The 23,761-nt window shown below is 43.0% G+C and overlaps 2 protein-coding genes across 2 annotated transcripts in view; one reads left to right on the plus strand and one right to left on the minus strand.

The window, feature by feature from the left end:
• Positions 1-16,877, minus strand: part of ppil2 (peptidylprolyl isomerase (cyclophilin)-like 2) — a 40,524-nt gene extending 23,647 nt beyond the window's left edge. Inside the window, exons 1-12 of the mRNA XM_080853111.1 lie at positions 16,746-16,877; positions 16,213-16,262; positions 16,047-16,092; positions 15,855-15,917; positions 15,601-15,652; positions 11,482-11,533; positions 11,223-11,314; positions 9,602-9,691; positions 8,234-8,309; positions 7,409-7,569; positions 5,690-5,765; positions 4,668-4,774 (exon numbers count right to left, since the gene is read on the minus strand). Coding sequence (XP_080709237.1) covers positions 4,668-4,774; positions 5,690-5,765; positions 7,409-7,569; positions 8,234-8,309; positions 9,602-9,691; positions 11,223-11,314; positions 11,482-11,533; positions 15,601-15,652; positions 15,855-15,917; positions 16,047-16,092; positions 16,213-16,262; positions 16,746-16,777 — 897 coding nt within the window. The 5' untranslated portion in view covers positions 16,778-16,877. The remainder of the gene's footprint in view (positions 1-4,667; positions 4,775-5,689; positions 5,766-7,408; positions 7,570-8,233; positions 8,310-9,601; positions 9,692-11,222; positions 11,315-11,481; positions 11,534-15,600; positions 15,653-15,854; positions 15,918-16,046; positions 16,093-16,212; positions 16,263-16,745) is intronic.
• Positions 16,878-17,464: 587 nt separating this feature from the next.
• On the plus strand, positions 17,465-18,956 carry bri3bp (bri3 binding protein). The gene is made up of 3 exons (XM_080853135.1): positions 17,465-17,687; positions 18,038-18,140; positions 18,381-18,956. The coding sequence occupies exons 1-3, from the start codon at positions 17,508-17,510 to the stop codon at positions 18,800-18,802; spliced, it is 705 nt and encodes a 234-aa protein (XP_080709261.1). The 5' UTR covers positions 17,465-17,507; the 3' UTR covers positions 18,803-18,956.
• The last annotated feature ends 4,805 nt before the right edge of the window (positions 18,957-23,761 follow it).

Here is a 23,761-nt window from a genome sequence, read left to right on the forward strand (position 1 = left end):
CTCTCTCTTCTCCAAACACATCCAGCACGGCCAATGCATCCTGAGGTTCTGCTTGTTTTTATAAAATCACAGGGCCAGAAGTAACTCGCTGAGGGGAGACGAAGAAAAGAAAGAAAGAAAATCAGAGCTAAAACGGGTTTGTTTGGACAAGGGATGAGGAAAGGGAGTCTTTATGAGTAGCCCCTGTGCCCATGAGGGCCAGGACTTTGTGTGAGTGCACTCACTAAAGAGTTTTGGGGGCCCCTCTCTATCTATGACTATCGTTTTCTCTCTATCTATCTCTCTCTTTCTTTCTTTCTTTCTTTCCTTCTCTCTCTCTATCTATCTCTCTCGCTTTCTGTCTCTGTCTGTCTATCTCTATTTTTCTCTCTCTCTCTCTCGCTCTATCTATCTCTCTCTATTTATTTCTTTCTTTCTCTCTCTCTCGCTCTCTCTATCTATCTATCTATCTATCTCTCTGGCTCTCTCTGGCTCTCCTTCTCTCGGTCTCTCTCTCTCTCCGACGGAACGTGTTCCAGACAGCCCCAGACAATCCGATAACAAAACAAACTTCAACAACATGGCTGCGCCGTCACATCATGCCATTGACAGACTCATTTAGGGAGGAAATGGAGGAATTTCAAGTATTGTCTGTGAGTGGAGGAATGAAAACAAAACAAGTGACCTACTCATTGCATATAAATGGAATGTATTGGAAAACAAGTGAGTGTCTCAAGGGTGAATGAGAAAGGAGGGTGGGATAGGGTTATCACGTCTGTGGAGAGAACAGCAGTCTTCAGTCCACAGAGAAGAAGAACCCCCCCCCCACACACACATACACCCAAAAACACAGGCAGATACTTTAGCCTTGTTGTCAAGCTGGTGCTAAAAATAACTTGTGCAAGTTCTCCATATATATCTGTGGTGAACACGGCCTTCGTGAACACTGTGCACTTCAGTCACGACCGCGGAGAGGCGGAACAGAGCGCAAGACCTTTGGGAGAGGAGAGTTCCTGGAGGCCAGACGCCTCAGAGGAATACACATTACAGTAAACAGGGGTCCTGTGTGTGTGTGTGTGTGTGTGTGTGTGTGACGGGAAATGACGGGAAGAGGGGAAAAAAGGAGGTCCATCTATGTAGGTCACTGCTACGGGACCATGAATTATACATTTTGCAGAAGAACGAGTGATGTCCAGGGAAGCACTTCAGACTGCAAGGCTGTCCAGAACGCAGACAGAACTTTTAGGCTGATGCGTCTTGCCTTCCACATCACCCAGCAGCATACGGTAGTTTTGACCAAAATTGAAATTTAAGAAATATAATGAATAATATAATAATAAATGAAAAAAGTACCTCAATCTCACAACTGAGATGGACTGCTGACAAAAGTAGAGAGATTGTGCTCTTGGACTGCATTGTCAAAGGGTGTCCACCAGGAGACCAACAAGAACACTTAGCTTTCTGATTACTATTTATCAAGGTAAACACATAGGGCTATATTTGGGACGTAGTCTGCACTCTCACTTACTGAGAACGTGACTTGGGTTTAAAGCATGGGGAGTTGATGCAACGCTAATCCTGTTTAGCGCCCGAGGAGCTGCAAGTTCAGGGATGGTGGACGTGTATCAGGCCTGAGTAACTGCATCCTACTCTAGAGTCTCTTAATGGGAACTGGGTTTTTCTATTCACACACACACACACACACACACACACACACAAATGCCTGCCACACACACACAAATGCTTGCCACACATAAACATAGCCACTCAACTGAGGTCTTATAGGACTAATCTACTGACAGAAAACAAACCCACAGACCCCCCCCCCCACCCCCGGCCTTGGTCCGGAGGCTGGGCGAACCTGAACCGCTTGGACCAGCGTGATGAGTGCTGGGCTGCCGTGACAAAGGGCATCGTACATCACCGGCGAGCGGTCGCGGGGGGAGTGGAGCAGAGCGGATCCGCTATTAAACTTTGTGACTTTTACAGGCCTGAGGCCATCTCCATTGGCCGCGGCGGGGAGGGTGGCGTGTGGTGTGGTGTCTGTGGGAGGTGTTTAAATCACGGCCTGGCATCAGCTGCGGGGACGCAGACAGCCACGGCTTGTTTATTAAAGCGACGAGGGAGGTGGAAATGAAAATGTTCGAACTCCCCCCCCCACACCCCCCATGTCTGTATTTAATGTGGAGATGTGGTGCATCAGCAGAAAGGCAGGGTGGGGGTGCGGGGGGCAGGCCGGGGGCTAACAACACGTCCTACCTGTGAGGCACACTCACTTGATTTAATGTCACTTAAAATTCATTAAAAACAGCGACAGCTCCCTCCTGCCTGGGATTTTTATGGGGTGCCAAAATCGCTCCCCACTCAAGAGATAAACTAATGATTTTCACTTCCCCCTTTGCAAACTAATTGTTGTTGTTTTTGTTACCCCTTATCTGTATACTTTAGTAATTGCATGGTTCCAACCTGCAGGCAATTCAATCCACTGTACTTATGGTGCCAAGTCGAAACTCGGTAGATCTCTAAACTTTAAAAACGCCGGCAATTACTCTCTTTCACACACAGATGTAATTTTCCACACCGTGGTCATAAATCCTCATCTCAATCAGATTGATACATGGGCCAAATGTAAAATAATTGGTTCATATCTGCAGAAGCTAATGATGAACCAATTAAAGCATACAGAGGCTTAAAACCCCAACAGTAATGAGTTACATCCACGTCTCTGAACATTGCCTGGATGGCTTAATTCAATATAAAAATCAAAGCAAAAAGGAATATAAAAACACTGCCAGTTATGAATGAAAGTACAGCCCAAAGCACATTCAGTGGTTGGGGAGAGGGTCACCACCAGGGCTCTCTCCTGCTTCTGAAGATCTAGCCCTGCAGAGGTAAGCTACAGATCTAGCCCTGCAGAGGTTAGCCACAGATCTAGCCCTGCAGAGGTTAGCCACAGATCTAGCCCTGCAGAGGTTAGCCACAGATCTAGCCCTGCAGAGGTTAGCTACAGATCTAGCCCTGCAGAGGTTAGCTACAGATCTAGCCCTGCAGAGGTAAGCTACAGATCTAGCCCTGCAGAGGTTAGCCACAGATCTAGCCCTGCAGAGGTTAGCCACAGATCTAGCCCTGCAGAGGTTAGCCACAGATCTAGCCCTGCAGAGGTTAGCCACAGATCTAGCCCTGCAGAGGTTAGCCACAGATCTAGCCCTGCAGAGGTTAGCCACAGATCTAGCCCTGCAGAGGTTAGCTACAGATCTAGCCCTGCAGAGGTTAGCTACAGATCTAGCCTCTCTGGAGTACATGGAAATATAAATCTAAATGATCATACTACAAGTTCCTTAGAGTTGGAGAGACAGGAGACCACTCTCATATAAAATAGTTCAACCCTTTAAAGCTACACATTCCATTTAAACTGCACTGGCCTGGTATAACCAGATACAAATTCACTGCGTGAATACAGTCTGGCCACGCTCCTTTGGGGATTGGTTCCAAGGTGTTGCATCCTAATGGGTGTAGAAGGGGTCCACCCTAATGGGTTCACTTTGAAACAAACTAAAAATATATAAAGTGTAGTATCACAATATTGGCGCAAAAACAACAACGCCACGCAATATTTATTTATTTAATATTATGATTGTAATTTCATTTTGGTACATACATCTACTCTGATGACATTGCTTTCTGAAGTCCACAAGATGAGTCTCAGTGGAAATTGGGAAGGAAGTCAGATCCAAGAAGAAATTGACCTCGCCAAGACGGCTGCGGAGACTCAGTATACAAAATGTAATATGTAAAAGAAATAAATCTGCTTCGCAGCATCGAATCCCAATACTTGCTGTATGGTAAATTGTAAAGAAATCGCAATAACATTGTATTGTGGCTTAAATATCGAGATGCCATCTTATCGTCACCTCTAAGGCACCCCCAATGGAGGGCTGTAAATGTGATTGAGATGTTGAGAGAGACCTGCCCCTGGGGGAAGACTAAAGCAGGTGGAGAGCGGGGTGATGATAACCACAGAAACAAGAGAGGTGAGTGGCGGGGGAGGGGGAGAATCTCCCAGCGTGTACAGCTCTGATGGACAGACATGCGGCAGGTGAAGCAACACTCAGAGGAGTTTTATTCACAGTAGCATCCACTATGGGAGTGCTGGTATGCCTGCCCATGTGTGTGTGTGTGTGTGTGTGTGTGTGTGTGTAAGTGAGATTGATTCGGACCACACACGCACACACACACAGTCATTAATGGGCCTGTGAGATTTGGATATTCTCAAGACTGGAATGTGAGACTGAGAGGATGAGTGTACTTTATGTCCTCCTGTGTAAGACTTATGCCAACCTGTCACCAATGTAAGACTACTTGACAGCTGACACCAGGGCAAGAGTAAGAGTAGCAGAGCTTAACAGGCGCCTCTACAAGCAAAGGGTGCCAATGGTAATATCCATGCCTAGTACAGGGAAGTAAACCCCGGTCATGACAACCAGTGCAACACGATTAGTCAGTTGAAAGACCATTTGGTTGAGGCAATATCAAGGACAGACTGCTTGGTGCTTACATGCAGAGATGGGCAGCTTAACACATATGGCCGAGGGTGCGAACAAAAGACCACTGCTCTAATACTACATTGTGGAAGGGGGCATGAGTGTTAATGTATTGTATTGTGCGTGTACATCTCATCAGTTCCGTACCTTATCGCAGTGCAGCTCCAGGTTGACGTCCCCCTTGTTGGTGCGCAGGCGCACGTAGCCCTTCTTTTTCACGTACTTGAAGCGCACCGAATCGTCGGCGATGGCATCTAACGATAAAAAGCCAAACAAACCAATGAGCGCAACAAAATGTAGTTTTGAAAAGATAGTCAGGGCAGAGATGAACAAATCTACAAAAACTGGATTGCCTGCTAAGTTTGAATGTGTTTAAGTAAGAAGGGCAGTGTTTGCAGTGAACCTGCTTCATGGGCGGTGGCAGGGGTCATAGCCATAGATATCATATATAAAGGCTAGATGTCTCGCCCTTGTTTCTGTCAAACGGAGTCGAATGTCCGCACATAGCGGCATCTTGCAGCAGGGCAGCGCGCTCACCCATAACATTGTGTTGGTAGTGGTATTTACTTTTAAGATAACCATAACTTGCTCAATTTTCAACCGATTTTGAGACAGTTTGGTTTGTTATAAACATGAGATGTAGTTATGACATATTTATGTTATTTTCAAAAAAATATCCAAAACGTATACAGAATAATAACCACGTTAATAACGTTTAAAAGAAACCAAACCATTTGTAAATCCTTCAAGATTTCAGGGAGATAAGAGAACTAGTGTTTGTGCAGATCACTGACCTACCTCAGGTACCACTGATCCTGCCAGAAAGCTTCCCTAACGCAAGATGGCTGACCTGTGAGGACGTTCAAGACTCCGCCGTAAGACATCTAGCCTTTATATATGATATCTATGGTCATAGCAGTGGAGGTGGACACCCTGCCATCTCAAATACTGCTGAGAGTGTGTGTATACATGTCTGTCCATCTGTGTGTGTGTGTGTGTGTGTGTGTGTGTGTGCGTGTATATATATGTCTATCTGTGTGTGTGCGTGTATATATATGTCTATCTGTGTGTGTGTGTGTGTCTGTGTGTGTGTGTGTGTGTGTGTGTGTGTGTGTGTGTGTGTGTGTGTGTGTGAGAGAGAGAGAGATATTTCAGCGTTTGCAGTGTACCTGCTACATGGACGGTGGCAGGAGTCATAGCAGTGGAGGTGAAGGAGGCGGACACCGTGCCGGTGGAGTAGTGGGCCTGCGGAAAGGAGGAGAGAAAGAGGGGGGAAAAAACGTGTGAGAAGAGTGGGGAAAGGAGACCGAATGAGAATAATTTGTTTCCACAAAAGTAAACAGCCCAGTTGGTGAAACCACAGGCACAGGAAGAAAAGCTGTGAAAGTGAAAAGATAAAATTTTGGTGACTATGAGGGCTGAGAGCCATGCACTGGAAGGGTGTGATCTGCCTCCTCGCTCACAAGTGACACTACAATCATCCTTATTGTTGTACAATAACTGTACAAAATGGCCAATCTAACAGAGCGAGCTATTGAAGAGGTTGGGATAAATTCAACAGGTAGACAAGAACAAATCAAATGCATATACTCCTCTTATGCATGTTAGTTCTAAACTAGACATGTAGACACATGTTGTTGACTTGTGCCACCTGCCATCATTACCCAAGATCACTTCAGCACATCGCTGTAACAATAGATAGTAGACTCCTGCTTGTTGAGTGTCATGAGACATCATCTCTTACTCAGGATTTGCCCGTGCCAAGAAACACACTGCGTCTGAGGCGAGTGCGGGGGCGGCAGGTCTGTTCCTCAGACTGCAGCAAGGCGCGCACACACACACAAACACACACACACACACACACACACACACACACGAGCACCAACACAGGCGCTGCCATCCCAACTCTCCTCCTTCCTCCCGGGGCCATTGTTCATTGTGCGAGTGGCCTGGGTGACCGCGGGCCGTGAGGACATATTAGGGGAATGTGAATGGCCCTGAGGTAAAGCAGGAAGTGGGATCAGTGGTGTGGTATTGTGTGATAGCTGTTGCTGGAAGGAGAGAGTGTGTTTTGGGGTGTTCGTGGTTTCCCTGTATATGTGTGTGTTTGGTAGTTTTACAGGTGTACAGTTATTGTTGTCAAAAGCTAAATCCATCTACAGCAATAAAGATGATGCAATCTTGCTTGGATAATTGGATGGAAGAGTTCACAACATGTATGTGCCTCACAGTCATCGTCTTCCTGTTTCAGGTGTTACATTGGAGTTGCTATGATAAATGCAAACAAAATGTCCAAAGAATGAAGATGCACAAAGAAAGCAGAGAACATTATCTTCCAGCTTGGCACAAAAATCTCAATGCATTCTGACCAAAAACACATTTGAAGGAATTGGGATGAAGCACACAGCCATTGACAAATTTGATGTGTGTGCACATTGTTATGTATGTGCGTTATGCATAGTGTGTGTGTGTGTGTGTGTGTGTGTGTAGAATCACCCTTCTGTCCCCAGGCCCCACCCTGACCCACATCTGGCACATTCATTCACATTCTAGGGTCTCTGTGAGGACCAATCATGTCCTGCGAATCTCTGTGCTGGGGGGGGGGGGGGGGGGGCAGATAAGTAGACGTCTGGAGAGAGCGTCACAAAGCATAGGGGACCAGTCATGCTGAAAAAGAGAGAAAAGAAATAAAAGGAGGAAATGAAGGGATACAGTGAAGGGAAGCAGAAGGGAGAGCCAGCGTGCGTCACTGGCTGTCCCTCTGCACATCCCTCACTTTCCTCCCTTGACTGGGAGCTGCAGTAGATGGGTGGGGGGGACTAGAGCAGAGAGAAGACTATGGAGAGGAGGAGGAGGAGACAAAAAAAATCCTCAGTCGATTCACTCACTGCGTTGAGCTTGTCAGTCTTCTTGGGCACGGCTTCCTTCATGGTGGAGGCCAGCAGCTCGTCCCCCTTGTAGTCTCTGTACAGCTCTGCCAGCGTCTCACGAGTCTCCAAGTTGGTGGTCTTCAGGTGGTAGTCAGGCAGCAGCTTGGCCTTCTCCTCCTCTACAGGCAGACACACACAACAACATCAACATGGGCAAGCAGGCCAACAAACATGTCTGCTTCAAGCAGAAGTGGATATGGATGTATGGATGGATAGATAAAGACATAGAAAGACAGACAGGTACACAGATACAGTGACATATAGATCGACAGACAGACAGATAGATCGACCGACCGACCGACCGACCGACCGACCGACCGACCGACCGACCGACCGACAGATAGATATACAGACACTTTATTGACCCTGAAGGACATTTTGAATATGATCGGAATGCACAAGTTTTGGCAGATGTGTTGGGTTACCCGCTCAATTTTTCAAAGCGTTAACAAGCACAGCTCCTCTTCCAGGAAAGACAACTAATGAGTAATGACCATCATCTGGCTCAGCGTACACACCAAAGACAAAACATGACAGAGCTTAGGCTTTCTGAAATCCAGCTCCATTTCTTACACATATCAAATGCTATTACTCCCCATGTTAGAGTAAATGGTCAGTAATGAATGCAGCAAAAGGGGGGACCACTATGCCAAAATACCTCTTGGATCCTCTATGTCTAGGAGAGGCCAAAACACACATGGGCTTCACTGCTGTAACACGGCCGTTTGGTACTCCTGTAAATTGCTGAAACATCTGGCTAGCATATGACACGATATAACACACCTGGGTCGAGGACCTTCAGATTGTTCTTCACGTGGAATAATTCAGAGATGTTAAACTTATCCAGATTGGTCGGATCCTGAGGAGACAGGAAGAGAGGGAGAACTTTAGCAGGAGCCAAGCTGGAAAAAGAGTTGAACTATTATATGTGGAGGACAAGTGTGTTTTTTTAGCTGACACACACATACACACACACACACACACACACACACACACTTTCTGTCCATTTTACTCATGCCTGAATACACATACACACACGTTTTGATTCTTTTTCTCGTGCCACACACACACAATCTAGCTTTCTAACTTTTAAAAAAAAATTGAATCACATAGTCATATTATCCATCATTATATGCCTCAAGATCACACACACACACACACACACACACACACACACACACACACACACAGGCTAAGTGGACACTATGCCCTGCTTAAGCCCTGGGATAGGAGGCCTGAGTGTCTGTTCATTGCAGAGGGTACGGGGACAGTGGCAGCACAATGCCACTGGCATGGCCACCTGGGCACCCTTTCAGCTAACATGCCTCTCCTCACTCACACTCACACACTCTCTCTCACACTCACCTTTCCTATTCTCCCTCCTTTCGCCCACAAAATCGCATTCCTGGCTCTCTCCCTCTATCGCTCTACTAGCTCTCTCTCTCTCTCACCCTCACCCTCTTTCTCTCTAATTGTCATTTGCCCACCCTCACCCCCTTTCTCCGGCCATGACCTCCCAGACCCAGAACCCGATCCAAATGGGTCAGGAATTGTAACGAGATCACAGCGCTATCTGCCCTCGGAGTCTCACTCCCTCCAACCCAATTGCCCAGCTTGAGCAGCCCTCCACTTAGCCCCACTGTTATTCAGGGCACTAGGCTACACACTCAGACCGAGATGACTGACACATAGCTCTCAAGCTTTTCCACTCAGGCCATGCTGACCTTGTCTTTTTGGAATGTGAGGAAGGGGTTTGGGGGTGGGGATGGTGAGGGAGAGGCCATCTATAAGCAAGACTGACTGAATGGGATTTTGAGATGTGCCCTTGTGATACACACAACATGATATGCTCTTGAATACACCAAATGTAGCACATGTAACAAAATAACTTTTCTTGCAGAACTTTTAAGAACTGTTATTGTGATCTATGAAGAGCCGACGGTGACCACATGCCATTCCTGCCCTTGCCGTGGTTTTGCAGCACGGAACTCGACTGAGGCATTCAACCATGTGGCGCACACGTGGTAGAAATCTCTTCCTCCCTACCCTGTCTCTCTCTCTCTCTCTCTTTTGTCTCACATGCTCTCACTTTCACTCACACACACACACACACACACACACACACAAACACACACACACACACACACACACCTGTAGGGTGATGAGGTCCTGGCGTGTAAAGGGCTCGTCAGTCAGCAGATCTCTAAAGCTTTTGGTCTTGATGTTGAGCTGTTCCACAGCCTGCAAAGAAACACACACACACAAATTTAGCCATGGGCCAGGGCTACAGTCAAACTACACTGCTTGTTAACCTATCCTTCATTTTGTTTTGTTTTCTCATCAATCTACACTTCCACATTTTGTTGTGAGAGGCTCAGAATCTTAAAATGGATTCACTTTTTTCTCGCTCATCAATCTATTTACACAACAATCTACACAGTACAACAACACAACGACGAAGCAAAAACAGGTATTTTTTGTTGTGGTTTCTTGCCATATACAGGTTGTCTTGTAGAAATGTAAACCCCAGGACACAGTCTGGGATCCCTAGCAATCTGGAAAAGGGTTTCACTCAGGATTGCTCTGTATTTTTCCACATCCATCTTTCCCATCTTTCCTGACTAGTCTCCCAGTCGGCGTCACAGAAAAACATCCCCACAGCATGATGCTGCCATCACTGTGTTTAACTGGGAGGAAGGTATTAACAAGATGATTCTCAGTGACTGGTTTCCTCCACACATGTCGTTGGGGAACTGTGGTCAAATCGCTCAGTCTTCATTACGTCAGACCAGAGGATTTTGCCTCTGCTCTCAGAGTTGCTTGGCAAACTCCCAGCGGGCTGTCATGTGCCTTTTAGAGAGGAATGGCCTCCGTTTGGCCACTCTACCATAAAGGCCTGATTGGTGGAGTGCTGCACTGATGGTTGTCCTTTTGTAAGGTTCTCCCCTCTCCACAAAGGAACTCTGAATCTCATAGATTCCGAGAGGCCATTGGGATCTTGGTTACCTGTCCAAGGGCCTTCTTCCCTAATTACTCAGTTTGGCTGGGCGCCCAGATGTAGGAAGACTGGTTTCAAATCTCTTCCATTTAAGAATGAGGGATTGAATTCTGTTCTTGTATCCTTCTCCAACTTTTAAATGCACATTATGCCCAGTTAAATTAAATACAAAAAAAACCTGACTGGAAACGCTTGAAAATTGCATTTGTTGCAATTTTATCAAGTGTTTCCATTAAAGTTGCCCGGACAACCTAACATTTTGATCCCACAGCTGACCACAACTCCTCTCTCGACTAGGGGATCCCCCTTTTTTAATTTGCATAACACAGTCTCTTTTCTTTTACCAAATTGTCATGAATGCGCTTATGATAGCTTGCGAGACCTTATATAGACAGGTGTGTGCCTTTCCTAATAACATTCAATGAATTCAATTAGGCATAGGAGGACTCCAAGGACCCTTGATAGTACTCCATCCCAAAGGAAGCTCAATAGCAAGGGTCATAACAAAGGGTCTTAATATTTCTGTATAAATATAAATGGGATATTCCTGTGTTTTATTTTTAATACATTTACAAAACACTCCAAAAGCCTGTCTGAAGTATTTTGTGCAGATGGATGAGGAAAAAAAACAAACATAAAAGTATAACAAACACATAATACAATAAACTAAAACATAACAAAATGTGGAAAACTGTAAAGGGTCTGAACTTTCAGCATGCACTGTACATAATCCTCAAATCAAGCTTCTCCCCCTTACTTTGTTTATTCATTTACCTCATTTGAGTACACATTGCCTGTGACCTTATTGGTAACGATGTGGGAGTTGTTGTTGAAGATGGTGTAGAGAACAGGGCAGTGATATTTGCCTGGTGGATGAAAGAGGCAGAAACCTATTACATTCAGTACTAAAAAAAATAAAAAATATGTGAAATGCATTCACTCTTAATCTACCACGGTGTGAAATCGAAAAAAGTGAAAACAGAAGATTGCTAAGGCAAAGTTGAAAGTCAGTCATGGTGATCAGTGTCTGTACCTTCTTGGTTCTTGGCGAAGTTGAGCTTGATGAGCGACTTTGCCTCGAGTTTCTGTTGAGAAACAAATACATATCATATCATATAAATAGCTGTGGGAACCAGACAAGTGAGTTATAACATTAGGGGGAGGAGGTGGGGAAGAAAAAAAAAACGTTAGCAAGTGGACACTGAGTAGCTGTTTTCATGAAGCTAATTGTTTTTCAAACGACATTCATGGGCCTCCTCAGAGTCTCGGGAGAGTTGCGCGTGCACAGAGAGCCGATTCATACAGAGCACAAATTCCTCAGAGGCCTTCCTAAAAGTGACTACATCAACAGCCATCCGATTAGGCCCAGATTAAACTTCTGCAACCGAGCCGTTATTGAATCACTGTACACTAGAGCACGAAAACTGTGTCAACTGCACCAGCAGGCTCCTCAGTTTCCCCCCTCCTCACTGTACACTTTTCTCTTCATTCACTTTTCATTCATTTACATTTAGGCATTTAGCACATGCTTTTGTCCAAAGCGACGTACAAAGGAGAGAACAGTCAAGCTACGAGCAATAGAGACCTAGTGTAACAATAAATACTACTTTACATAAGAAATAGAAAAAATAAATAGAAAAGAAAAAAGAAAAAGTGCAGGAATGTAAGTGCAAGTTAAGCACTAGTTGAAGTGCCAGTAAGAAAGGGAGGTGCTCTCTGAAGAGTTGTATTCTGTGGACATTTGTTTTTAACCCGCACAGCTATAAGCGCAACAAAAGCCCTTGGGGTTAAAACCATACTGGCCCAGTATCGGTCGACCGATATGGGTTTTTCTATAACCGATGCCGATGCCGATACTTAGAGGTCAGGGTTAACCGATAGCCGATATGGGCTGCCGATTTTTTTTGGCCGAGTTTTAGGGCCGATATCTAAAAGTTTTCCCATTAATTTGCATGCTAAAGCGTCACACTAATAATAGTAAGTAGATGCACACAATTTTACTCCCCTACTAGTATCTTAAGTCTGAAGTCCGTGCCCCCGTACACACACACACACACAGCCTAATACTTACAAACATCCATAATCTAGGAATCCAGAGAACCCCCCTCCCCCTTTTTTTAATGTATTATTTATTATTTTTGTTATTATTATTTTAGTTATTATTTTAGGGGGAAGGGAGAATTCTTTGTAAAACTTGAATTCGTCACATTTTATGTTTTCATGTGTTGTTACTTCGAGAAAAAAAAAGAATTTTTTTTTTTTTTTTTTTTTTAAATCGGCCGATGCCGATAGATTAAAAAAATGACAAATATCGGCCCGATATATCGGCCCGATACATCGGCCGACCGATATATCGGTCGACCTCTAATAAGAATCCCTGTAAACAAACAACTTCATACTCCTGTTGTTTTAAGATGGCACTCATACAATGCAAGGCATCCACAGGGAAGGACACCACCTGCCACTGACTGCCATACCAGCACCTCTGCCAGCCAGACAGCAAAGAAGGCCACCCAGAGTAGACCTGACATGCACTACCCAGGTGCCCCAGGGCATGGGCATGGCCCTTTTTCCAGGGTCTAGCCTACTTAACTGACTGGCTGGCTGAACACATTTGATTGGGCTAGAAATGGGCTCACAAGACACCCCGCAGCTCCAGACAGACTAGTCCTACTCTTCTATTGGGGAAAAAACTAAATAGAAAAAACAACAACCCTCAGAGCACACCACAGGGGGGTAGGCTTGGGGGGGAGCCTGTGATGCAGGGTGTCACTGGTTAGTCCCCATCTGGCGAGGCGGACACAGATGTGAGGGGAAGCTGGGCCAGTGACGGACTTGAGGGAAGCGTGGAGGGCAGGAGTTATTCGATACGTTTGACCCAAAAACAAGGAAAGTGAGGGGGTCAGACGTGGCTGCATTAAGCCTCTGATCTGATGGTAAACCTTCAGAGTGTACATTTTTTTTAGTCTGTAACAACCTCCTGCTCCACATCCGAAAATGGCTCAGGCTCTACTTCTTAGCCACAAACACACTACATGTTTACAAGGACAAACCCTGACATGCCCCGACATGCCTATGCAATGGGCTTCTCTCTCTCTTTCTCTCTCTTTCTCTCCCTCTCTCTCTCTCTCTCTCTCTCATTACTAATTGTCATCTTCCTCAGCTAGAGGGACCAGCTGAGTAGACAGACACACATGGTCTCTCTCCAACATACAACATGTAAATACAACATTGTGCATACCACTGGAAAAGATATGTGCAATAACAAACATCTACAAAAATCCATGAGACAGTCAGATGGCAGACTGGTCCACAAAAACACTGAGCACAACACACACACACACACACACACACACACACACTGTAACTATGAATACACCCTCTGCCAATTAGATTTGTACTGCTCTACAGCTTTAACCAGCAGCCACTTGCAAATTCCTTTGTTTGTGAAGTGGCGGACGTCCTTCACTGGCCTGGATTGACGCTGTGTGATTGAGTCAGAGCTCACAGTTCTGCAGGCGGTCGTGTCTCTGAGCCACGGTTGAATGATGAACACCACACAGGCTATAGACAAAAGCTGAGACACTGACAGACCACTGTCTCACCTATCCACCACGGAGTTGTTCATGGCCAACCCATGAGTGGAGTTGAAGTAGCAACTAAAATGCTGCAAAAATCCATGCTTGTCCTGAATACTGTAAACTAGGGCAATATGTTAGCTGATTAACACATAACGTGCATTAGACCGTGGCTATGTAATTTGTTGCCTTTGTGAGGCTGTTCTCTGAGACGTTCACATGGCATTTAAAGAGGTTTCACCCACTTGCACAATAGAAGTCCCTGCATTGGAGGGTGAGGGGCACATTGATAATTTTATGTGTATACACAACAATGTCAAAGTATTAATAAAAACAGTACTGTTCCCCCTCTTTTGCGCTTTAAATCAGAGCATATACGTTTACAGTTGACCCATTTCTCAGTATGAATCTAGCGATTGGGAAAAAGGTTCCCCTTTGATTTCTGAGAGACTGACACCACAAAAATCACAGACCTGCTTAAATGGATCAGGGTGTTATATAATGTATGCCCTATTCTCCAGATTTCAAGAGGATTTTTGCCATGGTACCTTATCCCCTCTAGTGGCTTGGAAGATGAATTGCAGTCTAAGTATTTGTAATGATTCCCTGTTCTACTGAGGCTGTGTTGTATACATCTGAAGTGTTTCTTTAAATAGGACTGTTATTTTTTTAATTCATAATGTATAAGGGCATATCACTTGATCTATCTAATAATAGTCTCGCACACTCCTTAAAGTGGGCTTACCCAATTCTGCCAAGTGTAGGGAAATTTGAATGTTCTGTATTTACCTCACTTGATCAGCTAAGCCAGGAATGGTCAGCTAATTCATACGACTTTAAGAAAGGTTCTTAAGTTTCATATAGGTGTGGTTTCAAAAACAAAATAAAAACTAACAACTTGTGCATTAAAAACAATACTCACTTTATAATGTATTTCAATAACAGCATCAATGCTGCTCTCTGTAACCATGCTCTGAGCAGTTGTCAACAATGATACCGGTTAGAGTGTATTCAGGCACAGCCGAGCTGAAAAATGAGTTCATACATGGTGGCCTAGTCCCTCATGGCATGTCAGTCTGCTTTCTACATGTTTCCTTAGAATTCAAGCTAAATGAAGTTCAATTGAAATGAATCCCAAGAATAAAATGTAATAGCTGAAAGCAGCAATATAGAGTTCTGTTCCAAAACTAGTAAGCCAACTACCTAAAAGGCATGCAAACTTTGCAAACACACCAACAGCCCAGATGACACTGATAGAAGCTTGCCAACACACTAACTGGTGTCTTTTGACAGTACAGCTGGCAATGTCGTGTGTGTGAATGCGTTTCTTCCATTCTTGCAGGGTGTTTCAGCCCGTTACACAGAACTACATAGGGCATATCTTGGATGGCAGGTGGGGAAGACACAGGTGTTTATCTGTCCTTCACATGACCATATGCTATCAAAATTAATTTGAGTATGGTACCAAAACGAATTGCCTCTAAAACCATACCTCAAAGTGTGTCAAATTGTTGCATAGTGTTACTTTAAGTGATTGACTAAGACGATATCTTAAGAAACATAGTTTGACTTACCTCTCCAGTGGCAGGATTTGTACCAAACTTCTTAATCCATGGCACTATGCTCCTAACAAAGAGAGAGAGAATGAAAGAGAATCCTGAGGTTTGGATCCAGCAGATCTACTCATCATGATGCAGGCAGGCCAGACACTGACTAGTCTGAATCTAAACTGACTCATATGACAAGTAAAAACTGATTATTTTGGCTATAATACTATTCCAACATAGAATCTTATGCTATCATCAGTGTAGGGTCCATCAATACTCACATTAGGTCAAAAACAATGCCTTCTGTTGTGCACATGGGATATTCAAATGGCTGGAGACACAAACTGTGAATAGACAGAAGAGACATTCATTACCATTTTAATACACCTGCCAATTTGAATTTGACACTGGGAAAGATTGCTCCGTGATTTTATATACTTTAAACGACAACATTCATATATTTAGACACACACCTGCAGTGGTCAAAGGGAAGCCGTCTGAAGTTGGCCTTCGGTATTACTAAAGAAAAGCAATTCCACACATAATAGTTCATTTTAACAGGCTCATGTTTCACAATGGCAACATAAAAACAGTGATGTAGCGATCATTTACAAAATATGGTGTCAAAAGGGAACATACCGTTTGCTTTCCCTCCATAGAAGTTCGTGTACTCCGAACAGGTGATATACCTACAGACAGGACATCCGACAGTTAAATCCCCAAAAGATAAACTCTTCAATACCTAACTCATCCAACATAATGGTTATTTTTGCAACATATTTCTAAGAGTTTTTACAACCAAACTAGAGTAACTATTATATCCCGTTATAATAACTAACTGCGTAGACTAAAGATAGCTGCCGAATGTTAGTTAGCCTAACCTAATGCTAGGATGCTGGTTTGCTAAAGTTAGCAAGCTATCCCTAACCATGTTATTGAATATTGGTTTTAAATTGGAAGCACATCGATATGAAAAAGACACACAAAGATTATAACGTGATATGTATAAAATCAGCTTGAGTACTCACACGTAACCTATATGCATCAATAGTAACTTACCATTAAGTAACGTTTAATTGTAAGAAGCTAGCCAGGCAACTTATTAGCTAGCTATCTGACATGTTAGCTCAGACATGTTAGCTCAGATAAAAAAAATTAACACTGGCACTTACATTTTATCTTTTTGATGTTGTCTTTTCCCCATTTTGAGTAAAGGTTGGTATAACCAGTTACACAGGAAAACTTTCGAGTAGCTTGTGTAAAAATCACAATTAATTTGACAACAGTTGTGTTTCCTGCTGTCCTCAGTACGGTACGTTTAAGAAGACTGTCCGGTGGGAAACATGGAAACAGAAAGCTGTATTATTAAAAAGAGAGAGAGAGAGAGAGAGAGAGAACTGTAACCGATATGTACATGGTACTTATGTGATTTTATATCCAATGATTTTTTTTTTTACTAAGTCATGTTCATGAAAGGTTAGAGACACATCTCTTCATTTCTTAAACAAAAACAAACAAAAACCAAAAAAACATCCTACCACCACATATTTGTATTAAAATGCAGGAAATGTCACGAGCATTCAGGATGGAATTTGGTCTGAGGCGATGGCGTGTACTGTTTTATGGTCTAATGGTCTAATCTGTTAATGCAGTGCAAACATCTGTGCCCCATAAAGATGCTACAGTCAAACAGAAATGTTTTTTGAATATATATTGTGTCTGATGGCGGTTTCGGGGGGATTCCAAGCCATATCCGCTAGATGGCAGCTCCGAGACCAGGCGGAAGGTGGCGGTCGGTACCTCCCTTATTTCTAGGAGAACGGCTTCTTCCGGCGACACTTGAGGTTCTATAACGTGCAGTAAATTATTTAAAATCCGGAATTGTATCTGTTCATAGATATATATTTCGTTAGATAGTATTCTTCCATTCAAACATGAAAGGAGGCAAGCGACTTTTGATTGTGTTGGTGCTCTCTGCATTCCTTCTTTGCGCTGAATCAGCCAGGAGCAGGAAAGATTCTAGTAGCCAGAACAGTTTTAAAAGGGCGGCCAATGGGTTTTATCAAACCTTGAGCAGCATTTTTGGAGAGGAGAACATCAGGGGTTTGTACAAGGTTAGTATGATGTGATTGTGTGGTATTAACTTCAGTTTAGGCCAAAGTCAGATGAGATGTCGGTTTTTTAGCATGCCTGCTATCAAATAGTAAATGGGGCTAACTGAATGATTATTGATGCATGTTGCAATGTATCTCTCATTGGTGTGTTATTACGCAGACGTGTAGTTATTGATCTGTGGTGGCTTCATTTAATTACACATTAAAATGTATTGACTGATTTCATAGTCGTGCTATACGATACACCGACCACCATATGGGTGTCCCGTTAGCATTTCAGGGGGCGTTTGGCACTGTCTGAATACAGCCTCACAATTCAGCTATCGACAATCGTTCTGTTTCTTCTTTAGTTTTTCTCCAAAACCACGGAGAGATTTGTCCATGGAGTCGACGCCTTCTTGGACACACTCTGGAAAGTTTGGACCGATCTGTTGGATGTCATAGGAATTGATGGTATTCTTTTGACTTTGGATTGCACTTTGCAGGATGGGGCCAAAAATGTTATTAAGAAGTATATACCAAACACTGACAGAAACGGTCTTGTTGCAAAATATTCAGCTGTAGAGGTACACCTATGCAGCAGTGGCCAGACTCAGTGAAGTTGGTCATAGGCTACTGGTTAATGATGTCAAATAATGATGTCTCTCTCTCTCTCTGTCTCTCTCTCTCCACTCCCCCCTTCACCCCTTTCAGCATCTAACCTTAGCCATTACTTCAGCCCCACATCTTTGACCAACTCTCCGGCTCGTGCTCTCCTCCTGGTGGCTGCAGTGCTGCTGGCTTACTGGTTCCTATCCTTGTTCCTGGGGGGTTTCTTCTACCTGCTGCACGCCATCTTCGGCCGTTTCTTCTGGCTGGCCCGCGTGGCTCTCTTTGCACTCTCTTGCCTTTACATCTTGCAGAAGTTTGAGGGGGATCCCGAGCGCGCTGTGCTGCCACTCTGCTTCGTGATGGCCGTCTACTTCATGACTGGGCCAGTGGGGGCATACTGGCGCAGAGGCGGTGGCGCCAGCACCCTTGAGGAGAAGATTGACCACTTGGACACCCAGATACGTCTCCTAAACATCCGCCTTAGCAGAGTGATTGACAACCTGGAGAGGTCGAGTGAACAGTAGAGACCCATGGGTCAGTGGTTGTGTTCGGGTGGGGTGAGTATGTAGTTTGAAGTAGGTGTTGGGAATCAAAAATGCAACTATTGAAATTAGAAACCAGGTTCCATGACTTTTGACTTTCACAGTATTGTTTTTTTTAAGAGACAAATATGTTTGAAAAGCCACATTTGGCCAGAATTTCCCCTAAAACCATTCTAGATATCAGATGTATATCGCCTCGTGTTTCATTTGACTGAAAAGTAAAACTTTAACTTAATGTATCAAGTCTCATCCATTGAAGCAAAACTAAGCCCCAGTAAGCTTAGTAGTGAAAACATGTAGTATGATACCTATTGAGAAGGCTGTCTTAGAACCAAATGTGTTTGTGAAGCCATTTAGTTCCCAGTAGCAATAGGATTGATTTAGTGAATACATGTGGACCTTTCTTTTTGTATACAGCTTACAGTGTGAATGTGTTTTGCAGCACTAGGCGTGCATTGAATGATTGTGTTTGTGTGATTCTGTGTTTGTGTATGTGGAAGAGCAAAGGGAGTGAATGATATTGTTCTGGCTTCTTTCCCTCATAAGACCAATCGGTTTTAACTTCTGGATAAGTGTTTAGTGTATGTGAAAACGTAGAATGAAGTGTTGTAAAGACCGTGGTGTGTTAGGCAAATTGGGAATGAAGTAGTGAAGTTGCCCTCTGGACGCCCTACATAGGCACTGAGTTCTCAGGGAGAGAATGTGTAAAAACAACCGTCCCACTGAATTATGTAGAGCAACCAGATAATTTCATGTTGCAGGATCTTGTCAGAATAAGTATACACACACACACACATAGCAGTTTGGATAATTATGATTCCCTCTAATCTGTTGGCAAATGTTGTGTAATGGCTGATATTTGTAATGTGATATCAGCATTGGGAACATGTCATTTGTGTTCTATAGTGTGGATGCTCCTCTGATTGTTAAAGGGAATCTACTGTCTTTGTCCCTTATATTTTCCCTGCATCTTTTTTAAACTGGAAATGGGTCACTGATGTACCTAAAGTTCCTCCCTGTTACTGAGATGTACATATAGTTTTTTGACTTAGATAGATGGTAAGCAGAATAGTTATGTATTTGCTCGCCTATTGATATTCTTAATGTCACATTCCTAATGGACAAGTCTGAATTTTTTTTTTCAACACCCAGTGATGTTTAAAAAAAACACTTGAAATTTAGTGTGAATCTTGAAATACTTTTCCAGAGGACGTTAGCTGTTCTGGAATGTTTTCATTAGTTTGTAGCTGTGCAAGAACCCAGTGGGGAAGAACCACTCTAGACTTCCCTGAGAACTGGGATTCAGATGTGAACAGCAGTTGCCAGCATTGGGGACCATGTCTAATTTGCCCCCAAAAGCGTCCATTTTAATAATGCCAAGACCATTAAGCGTGGGGGTTTCATTGGCACCCATGCCTATTTTGTCCTTTGTATGTTTGTTTCATGCCCATCACACTCCTACTGTATGCTAACTTGTTTTTTAGCTTGTTAACCTATTCTTACTTCACAGCATTGGCCAGATTTTATGTGCATTGCTATGTGCTTCACACAGCTGTCCATCGGTCTGACTCAACCGGTATATATATCAATAATTCATATAGAAAATGTATGACTTACATTGTGGTTTTTAATTGGATAGCTTCAGAGTAAAGTTTTTGAAATGCCCTCATGAAGGTATGCAGTTTTGTAAGTTGCCAGTAGAGTCTCAGTATAACTTTGCACTGATGTATATAGAGTCCATCATCATTCTGTCTGAATGAGGAGTTCCTGTATAGAAACATGTGATCCAGGCCCATCATCTGTATGATCTTGTTTCAACTGGGTTTTTAAACCTGAGTTGTCTTTTACACTCACAGACTACTATACTAGAAGATATGTTGTACTGTAGTGCATATAATATCTCTCACTCTGTGCACCAAACTACAAACATGCATACAAATACTATCTGAATAAAGATGAAGATGTGTGTTTTTCACTTTGGTTTGGAGAAGTAAAGTCACTGTAATAATAAGTAAGAATGACATTGCTATTTCTTTCTTTCTTTTTTTTGTTTTACTGTTGATACCTGTGTCATGGGTCTTAACTGTTGCTTCAGTGCATCTTCATGGTTAGTTGTAGATGAGATACAAATGTTTGAAATTATAATGTTTTGCCACTTTGAAAATGTAAATAAATTAAAAAGGAAAGTAAGTGAATATTTACAGATTTATTGAAATATTGCAGTTACTGAACATTTTCAACGGATGCCTATTCATCCTTATTTATTGAGTCACGATGTCAATGAAATCATGTGTGTTACAGAATCTCAACATATTTCTTTTACATTTATTGCTAGGGAAAAACTGTCTGATTTATATTGGTGTTAAGTTCTTTCTCTCATTTTGTGTGAGTCAGTTTTTTTTATTGGGGGGGAGTTCCTTGTTTTGTGTTATTTTTTTCTTTCGTGGTTAAGGCTTGCAGCCGAATCAGAGGTCCAACAGTTGATTAAATGAACACATAATTGTATCTTTTCTTCGTCTCCATGTTGTATTATTTAGGTATCATCATCCTATTCAAGAGCTTTGACCATTCAACAGCATGCTTCCATATGTCCTTATTTTGTGGCCTGCGTTTTGTTACCTACACATACACCATAAGCTTAATTCTTAACTTGTTATTCAAACATGGGTGAGCTGTTAGCAGAAGTAGAAGTTGGCTTATTGTGTCATTCGACCCTTGTGAAAACTTTGACTTCTGTTAGAACACCTCTATGGTGTAACCTGTGGGGTAATCAGATGGCTAGCATCTTCATGTAGTCCCTGGCCACCTCCCAATGGACGATAACCTTGAGGTGGTTTGTGTTTGAGTTGGCTCTTGCTATGTGGATTCCATTATGCAGACTGGACTGGACTTGTAATTGGCTCAGCTGATGGTTTGGCCCTCTCTTTCACCATCACCACAGAGGACCAGGCCTAATGCCAGGTGCCACAACCCCAGATGCTCTCCCCATGACCACAGAAAGGCTACTGATGCTCATTATTTAACCCAAAACCAGTGGTGCAAGCCATCTGTGTTGGATCCATATTGTATGAATTCATTTCAGATTACAACATCTTACATTTGTTAGTGTTTGAGAACAGAACAAATAATCATGAATCGTAGTACATTTGGAAATTACAGCCTGTGTGTTGAAATTGAGAAATGTTACATACATTTTAGGTTAACATGTGACGTTCCTGAAAATTTTATCTATGGGGGATTTATTAGTTACCTAGCAAGCATTGATCTGTCTGGTTTGCAGCTTTGGTCAGGTCACAAGTACATCTCCACCACCATCCTCATCAGGGGTGAATGTATCTGATTTCATCAGACTGATTGACAGGACATTACTTTGTGTGCTCTTGAAATTATTGCTCACATTTTGAAACTATTGGGAAAAAAGAGAGGGTGTTGTTTTTTCCCTGTAATGTCTTGCCCCAAGAGAAATTGCCCGAAAGAGATTTTTGAACGTTGTGTGATTCATTTTTCTCCTAGGATGTTTCTACACCCAATTCGATGACATTATCAACTTCTTACAAAGGTTCCCCTGATAATTGTTGACTTGGGCCAGCTGTGTGTGTGTGTGTGTGTGTGTGTGTGTGTGTGTGTGTGTGTTAAGTGTAGAGCAGAGCAGTGGTGGTGTGAATTTCTGTTCTTATAAGGAGGAGTCATACACACACACAGCTCCTTTCACCTGCATTCAAACAGGACAAAATGTACATCCGCCGAAATTGCTAACATTACTTGTTATGAGGCAAGTGCATTCCATCAAAGGCAATTGGCCAAGGTCTCAGCAATTACAAGAGGCTTTCAATGCAATAGATTAATGCAAAATGATATGCACATTTTACTTTGCACTGTCCACAAACACCAGATAACATATTATTATTAGAAGTAGTAGTAGTTGTAATACATTTTTTTATTACAATGTAGCTCATTCTCATTCTTACTTCATTATACAGCTGAGCTGATATGAGGTTGAATTCTGCAAGAAATGTAAGAAATTGCAGATTAAAACCAAATAGCTAACTGCAAACACATTTTCATTGGTCACCCTTGAAACTGATTTTATTGTCATGATAGCAAAGATTGACGTATACATTTTGGAGAACAATTCAAATGGTAGAAGGAATTGCATGGATATCTTAAACTCATCTTCATTTAGCTAGGAGTGCACAAAAGCTTAGAACGGACTAAATCACCTCAAGACGTCTGATTGGGCACACCTCTAAAACGTATTTTTCGGGACTCGATCATCATTGGTCAAGGCTCGCATCAGTAGCGTTGAACGCATGGTCTCAACGAGACCGTCTCTCCCTATTGGATCATTTTGTGGTCTGTCAACATTGCATGTAAGAAGACCCATTCCTCGGCTGATGTGAGACGACTATCTCAACAGCCAATCAAGTAGAGTACTACCGGTGGTGTGCCGTTGCCATATATCATTGCGACATGGAGTGAGAATATTCAAAAGGACAAAATAGGGCACTGAACTCGTGTCACCTTGAAGAACTCCCTTCAAATTCTTATAGTGACATACAACAACCAGAGCGTATTTGCATATCTAATAATAGGCTTCTCACATGCTATAGGCTTCTAGTAACTTGACATGTCTCGCTTTTTAAATGTCAAATTCTGTTTTGCAAATATTCCTTTTCTTTTCTGCACCAGTTTCAGATTTGTTGCATACAGTCATAATATAATGAATATGTGAGAAACAATTGGAATCTATCTACAAACTCAGTCATTAGTATAACTATTAAAACCAGCGGGAGTATTTTATAATGTTTCCTGCTAACATTTCGAAACAAATCTTATCTCAAGGGTCTACTTTGCTAAGCGGAAGATCCAGCAAGTGCTAGGTTTGATAGGAGGGAGGAGTATTTTACGACGCGCATGTCATCTGGGGGCGGAGACTGAGGG

Source organism: Sprattus sprattus, assembly GCF_963457725.1.
Source record: "Sprattus sprattus genome assembly, chromosome: 15".
Taxonomy (NCBI): domain Eukaryota; kingdom Metazoa; phylum Chordata; class Actinopteri; order Clupeiformes; family Clupeidae; genus Sprattus; species Sprattus sprattus.